The 12,455-nt window shown below is 35.5% G+C and overlaps 1 protein-coding gene across 2 annotated transcripts in view; it reads left to right on the forward strand.

Moving 5' to 3' along the window:
* Positions 1-12,455, forward strand: part of NAV3 (neuron navigator 3) — a 340,442-nt gene that overhangs the window by 267,243 nt on the left and 60,744 nt on the right. For both annotated transcript variants that reach the window (XM_008684333.2, XM_008684334.2), the window contains exons 21-22: positions 5,707-5,730; positions 8,200-8,277. In XM_008684333.2, the coding sequence (XP_008682555.2) occupies positions 5,707-5,730; positions 8,200-8,277 (102 nt within the window). The remainder of the gene's footprint in view (positions 1-5,706; positions 5,731-8,199; positions 8,278-12,455) is intronic.

Below are 12,455 nucleotides of genomic sequence, written 5' to 3' on the forward strand. Positions count from 1 at the left end.
GGAAAGAGTATTTTTCTCATCTTTTCTCCTTTTAATGATTAAATTTGTCATTTACACTCTGTAAAAGAAGAAATCACTATTATTATTTAAATTTACTACTTTTGGCAAGTGGATAAGAAGTGAGAAAGGTGAAATATTTTCAGAAAAAAACACATAAAAGAAATGTGTTAACACTTAGTGTCCCTCCCCATTGGCCCTTTGCCTCTGCTTGTTGGGGGGATGTGCTCTGACTTAAACCATTATGGTTGAAGTCTCTGTGTAGCATCAAAAGATGCAGCATGAGGGACTCCTCGGCGGCTCAAATGGGTAAGCATCTGCCTTTGGCTTAGGTCATGATCTCAGGGTCCTGGGATCCAGCCATGCGTCGGGCTCCCTGCTGAGTGGGGAGTCTGCTTATCTCTCTGCCTCTCCCCTTAGCTCATGCTCTCTCTCTCTCAAATGAATAAATAAAATTTAAAAAAAGATGCAGAATGATTAAAATATTTTAAATATATGCAAAAGCAGTATTTGGATAAAACTGCCTTCATTCAGCCTGAGAAAGACCAGGAAGAAAAGGAAAATGGGTTAAGGGAAAACAAATGGCCAATTAATATGTAACCAGAGTCCAATAGAACTTTTTGTGTTAATAAAAATGTTCTGTGGCTGCACTGTCTAATACAGTAACCTCTGGCCACATGTGGCTATTGAGTATTTGTAGTGTGTCTGCTGTGACAGAGAAACTAAATTTGTTTTTTTTTTAAGATTTTATTTATTTGACAGAGATAGAGACAGCCAGCGAGAGAGGGAACACAAGCAGGGGGAGTGGGAGAGGAAGAAGCAGGCTCATAGCGGAGGAGCCTGATGTGGGGCTCGATCCCATAATCCCAGGATCACGCGCTGAGCCGAAGGCAGACGCCTAACCGCTGTGCCACCCAGGCGCCCCCGGAGAAACTAAATTTTTAAGTTTCATTAATTTAAATTTAAATAGGCATGTGTGCCTAGTAGCTACTATATTGGATATTGCAGGTTTATAGGGAATAGAAGAGGTACATTTAAAAAATTGTAGATAGGCTTAGTCAGTTAAGCTTCTGACTCTTGATTTCCGCTCAGGTCATGATCTCAGGGTTGTGAGATTGAGCCCCACATTGGGCTCCATGCTGGGCATGGAGCCTGCTTAAGATTCTCTCTCTTCCTCTCCTTTGGCCCCTCCCCCCTCCAAATAAATTAATGAATTACTTAAGTAATAAATAAATAAATAAATAAGAGCAGATGTCAATAAGAAAGCATAAATGAGGGGCGCCTGGGTGGCTCAGTCATTAAGTGTCTGCCTTCGGCTCAGGACGTGATCCCAGCGTTCTGGGATCGAGCCCCACATCGGGCTCCTCCGCTATGAGCCTGCTTCTTCCTCTCCCACTCCCCCTGCTTGTGTTGCCTCTCTCACTGGCTGTCTCTCTCTCTGTCAAATACATGAAAAAAATAAAATAAGAAATAAAAGAAATAAAAAAGAAAGCATAAATGAGTATTGTAGTAGCAGTATGATATAAAATGGGAACAGAGATTAAAATAAAGTGACTATACACACATACATATGTGCCAAAATTTAGAAATGAAATATACCCTTGTGTTATGTGTGAAAAGAATGGATTAGGTGATTGAGCCACGTGAGAAGGTGATATTATTAGGATATTAGGGAATTCAAATAGTTGTACAGAAAATGATGGAAATTATGTTCTTGAATTCATAAATAACCTAGAGTTAAACAATTCAAATAAATGCATATTTGGAGGATTGATAAAGATAAAAATCAGAGATGATGAGGAGTCATTCTGACTTCCGTCCCCTATTATCATGCCCTGAGATTCCACTGGCAATGAGAAAATGTCTGTGAAAGTGCTTTTCAAACCATGGAGTAAAAAGGCAATTTATCATTATTTTTCACGCCTTCTTAAGGACTGTGGATCAAGATTCAGTTGATTTGCATTCTTGCCTAACTCTATCAGCAGCTATTGTGTGACATCAGGCAAATTGCTAAGTTTCTTTGGACTATAGCTGTAAAATAAAATTGGAAGACAACAGCCAGATCTATCCCATCTGTCCCATGGGTTTTGTGTAATTATTAGAGAAGAACAGGAATGTTGTATACCAAAAATTACAAAATTATGGTGTACTACATGGTTCTAGGAGCACTGTTTATATCATAGTCTGTGTGAATTGCATCTTTTGAAGTTATGCGGTATACAGCTAACACAGCTGTGCATGTGTTCCTTCATAAAATAATTTAAGTATCTATGGGGAGAAAAAGTTCTTCTCCTCCTCCTCCTCCTCCTCCTCCTCTTCTTCTTCTTCTCCTTCTCCTTCTTTTTCTTCTTTTTAAGAAGAATATTAGGCTTGGGATGCCTGGGTGGTTCAGTGGGTTAAGCATTTGCCTTTGACTCAGGTCATGATCCCAGAGTCTTGGGATCCAGTCCCACAACGGGCTCCTTGCTCAGCGGAGAACATACTTCTCCCTCTGCCTGCCAGTCCCCCTGCTTATTCTCTCTCTCTTTGACAAATAAATAAATAAATAAATAAAATCTTTAAAAAAACCCAAAAACATTCTGAATTTAAAAAAAGGAAGAATATTAGGCTCTCTCTACTCTTATTAGGCAAAATACTGTTCTTACGAACCAGGAGTATAAACCTTGTTTACTCTAACATTATCATATATACAACTTATAGAATTATATATTTTTATGTATTTTGCTGTATGTATTTCACTTAAAGATATTAAAACAAACTAGTAAAGATGGCTTGTTGCAAAGAACATTTACCTGTAAAATCACCATCTAACAAATGTCATTGGAAGGATTCTTCCCCTATAGATCTTTTAAATTTTAAATCAGTGAATTTTTCAAATGCGTGTTGTTGTAAAGTTGACTATGTCACCTTATAGAATTTCTGAGTAGAAAGATTCCAGGAATTTGTATATGGTTGGAAATCGCAGGCCAAATTTCACCTGCCAAGTTGTTACCTTTGGCAAACTTAGAGTTTGTATGCTTGTGTTTAAATCCAAGCCAACACTGTGAAATCTGGAGCTTTTATCTAAAAATGCATATTGCTAAATTCTTTTTAATGTAATTGGAGTATCTAGCAACACTGAGATTAATTGCCTCCAGGTTTATCGTCCCTTGGCATCAACCCCTTTAGATGTTGGCGTGTGTTCTCAGGCTGCTTCCAGCCTCCACCACCTCTTCTTTTCTTCCTCAGTTTGGGTTCTTAGTTATTATTGTGCTGTTGCTTTTCTCATAGGAAAGACCTACCCCTTATTACCCATATCACTATGAAAAGTGAGGAAAATAAATAATAGCTAAGGAAGGATGTGTCATTTTTCTTTTTAATTCTAGTGCCTTTTTTAAATTCTTTATATTCTTGGCCCTTTGATAGTTGCAATAAATAGGTTCTTTCTGACTGATTGTATATTAAAAACTTTACTGAATCTGTTTTGTACTTGGAATCTAATTTATATTGATTTAATAAGAGCAGGGGCCATGTTTGATTCATTAGCATATTTCCTAACACACAGCTACTACTAAAGGAAATTTTTTTTTCAGTAAGTTTAAATGGGCAAATGAATGGCCAATTAATGGTTTATGGAATAAAGAAACATCAGTTAGGTTTTTATTTAGGCAAAATGTTTTATACTGTCTACCATCCTTCAGGACATTGGGCTTGGTTCAAAACCATCATTTGAAAATGGCAAGTAGGGGCGCCTGGATGGCTCAGTCGTTGAGTGTCTGCCTTCGGCTCAAGGCGTGATCCCGGAGTCCTGGGATTGGGCCCCACATCGGGTTCCTCTGCTGGGAGCCTGCTTCTTCCTCTCCCATGCCCCCAAATATATTATTAATATTCTGCCTCATTGCTTCAACCTGGTGATAATACCTTACCTAGTATTAATATCCATGGGGCATGAAAGATTAAAGAAAAAGTTCTGAAAAAACAGCGTTGAGAAAAGTCATTATATACAATACCTATAGAATTAATATGTAATGGTTATGATTATGAGTAGTATATATAACTTATTAAGGCTTTTTTAATGAGAAAATATGATGGATATCTTTTTACTTTTTCGTTAAATGGAATACATTGCTTCTTTTTAAACATACAAATTATTTACTATCAGCTTTATATAATCCTAGCAAGCCTTGAAGCAAGACTTGGGCAGAATATAGTGGCAATAAACATGCAAAGTTCTAGGGAAAACAAATAGTCATAGTTATTGTATACATAATTGTACCATATGTCTTAAGGCAAACAACTTCCAGCTTCCTTTTGCTTTAAGATGAAATTTCCACCTTAAAATTAGTTCACTACTTCCGATTCAAAAACAAACTGTATCTGAAACCTTAAAATTATAAGAATTAAAAAATAAAATCTTCTCTTACAAAATAAAGTTGAGATGTAAAATATTCAAGTTTTATGTTAGCATTTATTTTTAAAACAGTTTTCTTATAAAGGCTATTAGGATTCTACTTTTCAACCACTCTATTATTTAAACACTATATTACTAACTATACATTATTTTTAAGAGCAGAGAAAATACAGGAAAGAGAACACTCAAGAAATGCTTATGCATAAAAAATATCTTTATGTTTATTTTACTTGGCTTATTTTATGTTTTCTGGAGAAAAAAAAGGGATAAAAAGCAGTTCAGGTACTTCTGCATCAGTTAATCAGGAAATATCCCCAAAGGGAAAAAAGGAAATAAGAGACTTTTTTTCACTTTGAAATGGCTCAACGCAACGGGCAGATTTGTGCTGTTCAGCGGTATTACTCATTCTCCAACTTTTTTCCAGGATAAGGGAGCTTCCCAGATGTAATGGTGCACATAACTCATTGTTTGGTGTTTTGCAGTCCAGTACAAAGAAGAGACACAGAGCTAGGAATTTTCTGCAACTGAGTCCAAACAGCCTGCAAGTTCCTCCAGCCGTCCTCATTTCCATAATGTCCATGACCCAAGATGTTTGTCAGTCACTTCTGTCACCCCCTGGACACGGCATTTTACTGTTTTGCTGACTTGCGGCTCCGTAAAGTTAATGAATGATCATTAGGGACAGTAAAAGAAGATAGAAACTAATAAACTGATTTTCTTTGGTTATCAGTAGAGGTCAATATGTTCCCTCCAGCTTTATTTGTCATTTTTTATGATCTGTAAATCACAGAATAAAATTCTGACTCCTAAGTCTTGGCTGAAGATCTCTATAATATCATGGAGTGCATTTTCTATAATATGTATGAAAAAAAATCTAATGTTTCCTTTTTTCCTACTCCCATCCTTTTTAGATAATTTTATAACTACTTTTGTTTTTGTTGCTTATGGTCTGAATCTTAGAGTAACATCATCTTTTAATTCCAACTTTGCTTTTAAGGCATATTATATAACCATGAATCAAATAACCTACATTTTCAATGTATCATTTACATATAAGGAAGTATTCATTTGCAATCTTAAAGTTATAATAATATAATATCATAATTATAATATAAAATACAATGTAAATATCAATAGCTTATGATAATATTATAAAATAACATGTATTTTACTATAATAATATGTATTTTACTAGTCTTACTGGATCATCTATTTTAAAAATACAGTATAATTATACAATGGAATTATTCATTTATACTTGTGGAGCAAAATGATGTTAGTTATTTATAGATTATTTTTGTGCCTTTTGTCTTTTACAGGCTGAAGAAAAAGCTCATTCAGAGGTAAAATTCGTAGCATTTTCATATTTGTTTACATTTGTGATGAAATGAATGTTTCTACCACTAGAGGGCTCTGTGATACAGTAGCATAGCTCTCCAGCGCTGCTGATGGAAGCGATCCTCTAGCTGATAAAATGGTCTTGGGTATTTCCTCATAAAGAAAATGAAAGGAAGTTTTTGAAAGCAAGCTCTCCTCTCACATTCTAGAAAGTTTTAGATCAACAACTAACAAATTGCCTGTAGTAGTAAGCACTCATTAAATCTGATGAATGAATGAATGTGTGGTCTTTCACATTTATTGTAGTCTCTTTACCCCAACGCCTGTGAGACTAACTGCATAGGATTAATGAAACTGTTGAGTCTTAGGCACCAGACCTCCACAACAGAAGCTACCAGCATCCCAGCCCATCTTCTCATGCCAGGACTTTGCTGCTCTAATCACCACTTTATGTCTAGTGTGGTATATTGTTCTAATCACACATAATTCACAAATACACACTTTGTCGCAATCCGGTACAAATCAGATTGCAAACTGGAAAGAACATTCTTTTTACTTCCCTTTGTAAAAGAATTGTCCTATCCAAGGAGAGCAGAACTTTAATTAGGCCTTTATTCAAGGTGTGGTCATGACTATTTGATTGGTTTACACTGAGGCAATCAGACCACAGAGAAAATCAATGTCTTGGCAGTAGTCTTTGCAAAGGAACTCCTTGCCCAACTTTGCTTTTCAAGTAAAATTTGTGCTATGTTTAAAAATACCAAAATAGTATTGATTATAGCAATTTGATCTTTATAATTATTAGATCGAAAAGTGAATGTATTTTTTTAAAAAAACCTAGACTATTTTATTTACATTACGGGGAGCAGATAACATTTCTAATTCAGTGATAATATGGCTACTGAAGTATACAAATGTTGCCTATTTGCCTAATTAGTACTTATCTGACTCCCCTTTGTATCATTCCTCCCCCTAATGGGTCGTGGTTTTTAAAAAATAATTTACATTATTTTAAGATTCCCTAGATTACATTGTAAAGGATCATGTAATAGAGACTACTGATTATGAGAAAAGCTCTTTGAATTTGTATCGGTTTAAGATGAAATAGATGGTCTGTTTTCTGGGACCATCTGTGGTCATCATTTAAATGCACGTCAAGTCCTATTTGGGGCTACTGTATCTCTTTTTTTAAAAAATGAGTGAAAGGGAATCACATTTGCTGAAATTATATAAATGTTTCCACTGTCTCTGCTTCCAGCTTAAAGCTTACAACTTTTTCTGAGTTTCTTAATGTTGGCTACCATTTCTTTTCCACAAAAGAGGGGGAAAAAGACAGTTAATGAACTGTGTCAAGAATGCTCTTTCAAACTGAGACAGTATTCCAAAAGTCCAACCACAACAATAGAAGACTTCTTTTTGAAGAAATGAGAAGAATTAGAGTAGAATGTTTGACATCTAAGTAACTAAGATCCCTTGAGACCAGAAGTCTACTTGTAGACTTAGTCTCAGATGGTTGTAGATGTTTTACTCTTATTAATCAGTGTTTACGTGTCTAGCAACATGAGACATGCAGATTAAACTGCAGAAAGTGCTTACATTAACAACTCAAATGTGATATGAAATATTCTCTTTTTCTGGTTCAATTTTATTACAGTGTGATCTTAGCTAAAGAGGAAGACATCTAGTATATTTATTTTGTTCGCTTATCTAATTATTTATACAGTATTACTGATTTTCCCCCTTACTTTTAAGTTGTAGATAATCTGTAAAGCATTTCTACTCTTAACTAATAGTAACTCAATAAATAAAAGGCCTTATAATAAAGATTGGGAAGGGAAGTTTGGGAAGGGAGTGTTAGCCATTAAAACTCCAGCTAAGAAAATTATTTTCAAATATGGACTCAATATATGAGGAATTAGGGCCAACTTTCAGTGACTACAGGATATTCTACAGCTTCTGAGAAGTTGCCAAACTACAGAAAAATAAAATAAGCACACTCAAAAAACTGAGTATTTTTTGCTCAAGCTCCATGCTAAACGCCATGCTAGAACATTCAGTACTTTTTGCTAAAACAAGACCGAGGAAAAATGTCTACATGTATATTTAATTTTTAAAGAGAAAAGATTTTACTGCCTGAGTGTTATTATCACAAATTCCCTGAGCTAGGAGAATCAATAGAGAAAGTAAACTGATTCCTGGGTCAGGCAGACAGGCGATTGAGCAAGCAGGCACCCTTTAATTTGCAAATTTGAGTCCTACCCTTGAACATAGTCGCTTACCTCTCCTTACACGTGGCATTTGACAGTGACTATATAGCTAGTGCTCACATTTCTTTGATTTTTCAGGAATTGGTGCTGATACACTAATTAAGGGGTTGCATGAGCGAGATATATATTTGCTTTCTTGGATTGAATTCTTAGTTTTAAGTAAAAATCTACTAGTGTATTGAATTGACTTTTTTAAATTACACTCAGCAAATCCACAAACTGCGACGAGAGTTGGTTGCGTCACAAGAAAAAGTTGCGACCCTCACATCTCAACTTTCTGCAAATGTAAGTCACTTTTGATTATTTTTTGATATATCGAAACAGATTGGTATGTAGTAAATGGGATAATTTTGGTGACAGATGTACAAACTCTAAATCCAAAAATAGTCTTCAGTCACTCATATAAAGGTAACCTTTCCTGCATACCGAGTAATAAAATGTAAACCCTAATGGATGTGGTTAAAAGGCCTTTTTGTTTCTTCTAAGGTTGGAAACAGAAACGGTTTCAAGGGTTATTTCTTTTCTTATGGCTTATTTTTATTGCTCTCCATAGATTTTTTTTTCCAAGCCTCAATACGGTTGGTGGTTGATAGTGATTAACTTTGGAAGATAAAAAATTCTGTGCGCCCTGCTTTCTTCAGCACAATTTACTGGGCAATTAGTTAAGCATCCAATTAATTCTAAAAAAAAATTAACTTAGGTCTAAATTTGGGTATCCAAGCTATATTGTAAACAAGAGACAGTTCTCTTAAAAACCTTGGCAGCCTCTTCTCACACCAGTTTGACCAGCTGAGAGTGGCAAAAATGATGTCAGTGAAGACCATCAATAATATTAACATTATTGACCATCTTTCAGTGTGCCAGGGAGTGCCTCAGAATAGGTGCGGAATACTGCAGGGGAACATATGGCATTGTCCTGGCCCTCAGGAACGGTAGTGTTAGGAGCACCGCTGAGGGGAAAGGATGCTTCTGCTGTTTTGCCATATGTCCTGCCACCTTCATCCAACGTTAAGTTGTTCAGTTGGACCGTGTAGCTCTGGGCCCCTCGTCTGCCTCACCAACCCCTGCTCTCCATGGAGGTTTTCTATGTCCTGGCCAAAGCAGGACATAGCAAGAGAGAGCAGGTGTAGACCCACAGGGTATGACTTGATTAAGAGAGATTTTAAGGATAAAAAATTATTGTGTAATATAACTTCCACAGCATGTAAGTAAGTCATTTCACTCACCATGGATTCATTTTAGCACTGTATTTGAATGTATTTTATCTTTTCAACTTTGGGAGAATCAAATTAATTTGAAATTGTCTGTATTTATTTTTATAGATGTTGTTGGGGGATTGTTAAAAATAATAGCAGGTTTTAGAAAAAATTTAGGCAATACTAGAAGAGAACAGAATTATTTTAGCTATATTTCATGTCTAAGAATAGATGTTAAAGAAATAGTTCAGAAGCAACTCTAAATTGTATACTATAGTCTAGATAAATAATAGTATAAAACACTGTCTAGGTCCCTAAATCTGTACTCAGAGGACATATGACAATGTAAATGCCAAAAACACACTGAGTTGTATATATCTGCAATGAGGAAGGGTCAGTGACAGACCCTATGCATTGGATTATCAAGATATTTACAAATGTCTTTAATGATTGGTCAGGATTTTCTTTATTGTGTAAATGTCTCTTGCATGGACAGGTTGATAAATTCAGATATTAGGATAATAAACACCTGCTATACATTATGGAATTTGGGCTTTTACACAGTATTTTTTAGACTATTACCATTTAAAAAGCATTACATGCGTATCATATTAAAAAGGAAAACTGAAACTTAAAAAAAGTGTATAATAAGAAAAAATGTGTATTTGTTTTTCTCTCAGACACCCTTCCTAAATATGACTGTTGGTTTCTTTTTTGGGGGGATTAGGGGAGGATAGTTGACACACAATGTGACATTAGTTCCAGGTGTGCAGCTGAGTGATTTGACAAATTTATACATTATGTTACGGTCACCGCAAGAGTTGCTACCATCTGTTCCATTACATCACTATTACAGTATCATCGACTGTATTCCTTATGCTCTGTTTTTCATTCCTGTGACTTACTCGTTCTGTAACTGGAGGCCTGTGTCTCCCTCTCCCCTTTACCTATTTGCCCAACTCCCTATCCCTTTCCCCTCTGGCCCCCATCAATTTGTTTTCTGTATTTATAGTTCTGGTTCCACTTTTTGTTTGTTCATTTTTTCCGATTTCATTTATGAGCGGAATCATATGCCATTTGTCTTTCTCTTTTCTCTTATTTTTATTTCACTTAGCATAATACCTCAAGGTCCATCTATGTTGTCTCAAAAGGCACAATCTCATCCTTCTTTATGGCTGTGTAATGTTCGATTATTGGTTCCTTGTATTTCCTTTCAATGTTGATCTTTTTTATACCCATGAATACATATATACAAAACACACTTGCAAAGGCTTGTATACACACACACACACACGCACACGCACACACACATACAGAGGAGCAACCAAATTTTACCATAAGGAAGCAGTCCTGAAATTTGACGCTGTGCTATTGTTTGGAAAGGGAGCAAAAATTTTTTTAAAGGTGTCAGCCATTGGCTACCTACCACTTCTGCTCCAATCATTTCATTGATTTTTCACTGATGTGTTTTCATGACTTCGGCTCATGTATTTTCAGCTGAGCTTTGATATGACCACCAGAGGGTAAAAATTGTTTTCTGTGGTGAATAAACTTACTCTTTTTACGCCTAAAGCACAGTTATACATAAAGTACTTCAACAGGTATCCAGCATATCTATGGTATTAAAATGTCATGGAGGAAGGGGGCTATTAGGAAAAAAGCATTTGTAAGGTCTCCTCAAGGAACAATAATGAAAAAAAGGAATGAATACAGAATTAGAGGAAGTAGTGTCAAATAGATGATTTTGTTTAAAAAGTGCTGGTCTTAGAGAAAATGCCCAAATGTCTCCAGCTTCCCCTAGCCACATCTGTGTTATCCTTAGTAGTGCTTTTTGCACTCAGATGGGAGCTTAAATTATGTCCTATTTTGCATGCTTTTTTTTTAAATTCATAATGCATTTTATAAGTCTTCTGAAATTACCTAAGAGCCACACAAAAAATTGTACATAGCAACTTTATCTTTTAAAACTTTGCAAATAGCCAGAATATCCCTTCATAGGTCATTGTATAAAACAAACCGTGATCTATCTCTATCATGGATTAGTATCCAGCAGTCTTGTATATCTATGTCAATTTGTATTTTTAAACATATAATCTCCTTTATACATTTAGAAATTTGAATTACTCATAAGTTACCTATTAAGTGCAAATCATCTTGAACTTACTCTAACAATCGGTTTATAATGTCATTTTAGAGCCCACAGAGTGTATGAGTCATCAAAGGATTTTTTAGTTAATATTTTATTTTTTCTTAGCTCTAAAAAATACTGCACTTAAGTTTCATTCAGAGAATATGTTCAGATATTGAAATTAACAAATTCAGATATTTGTTAATATATGTTGATGTGTGTAATATATACATATATTGTAAATTGAATGTACAGAAATTAAATTAATCATGAGACTGAATAAAATTATATCTGTACAGAGCTCTTTAATATAAGTCAAAAGTCATTTTTAACCTTGTAATCCTTTTTGGAAGTAGAGATAAAACTTGTATTTTTTTAGTTCATTTAGACCAAAAGTAAACCTTTGACCTTTTGGTTAAATAAGATCACTACAATGAGCATTGTTATATAGAAGTGAAGAAGTAAAAGAGCCATGATTTTTTTAAAAAAAGATTTTATTATTTATTTGAGGGAGAGAGAGAGAGACAGCACAAGCAGGGGAAGTGGCAGGCAGAGGGAGAGGGAGAAACAAGCTTCCCGACGAGCAGGGAACCCGACATGGGGCTCAATTCCAGGACCGTGAGATCATGACCTGAGCTGAAGGCAGACGCTTAACTGACTGAGCCACCAAGGTGCCCCGAGCCATGATTTTTATGTGGATGAAGTACAATGGGTTTGGTTCTGTAGAAAATATCACTAACTGTTACTTTTTTAAATTTACTAATCATTTAAGTGTCTAGATATTCATTGTTTACTCAATATTTTAATCCTATCAGGACTAAAATGATTTTCCTTAATTTGGGTTTGTTTGGTTTTTTTGTTTTTGTAATAGATCTGTCAATTGATCTGTGTTTGGGCCTGGCATAATTGTATTTACATAGAGTCCACACAATAATCCATGTTTTAATTTTTTAATTTGAGATTTATCTGCTTCCCTACTAAAATGCTTTTTTCCCACTTTGTTAAAAGGAGCAGTTGGGGGGGGGTGTCTGGGTGGGGCAGTCAGTGTCCAATTCTTGGTTTTGGCTCAGGTCATGATCTCAGGGTCATGAGATCGAGCCCTGTGTTGGGCTCTGTACTCAGTGCAGAGTCTGCTTGAG

The sequence above is a fragment of the Ursus maritimus genome, unplaced genomic scaffold (genome assembly GCF_017311325.1).
Source record: "Ursus maritimus isolate PB19 unplaced genomic scaffold, ASM1731132v1 scaffold_21, whole genome shotgun sequence".
In the NCBI taxonomy this organism is placed as follows: domain Eukaryota; kingdom Metazoa; phylum Chordata; class Mammalia; order Carnivora; family Ursidae; genus Ursus; species Ursus maritimus.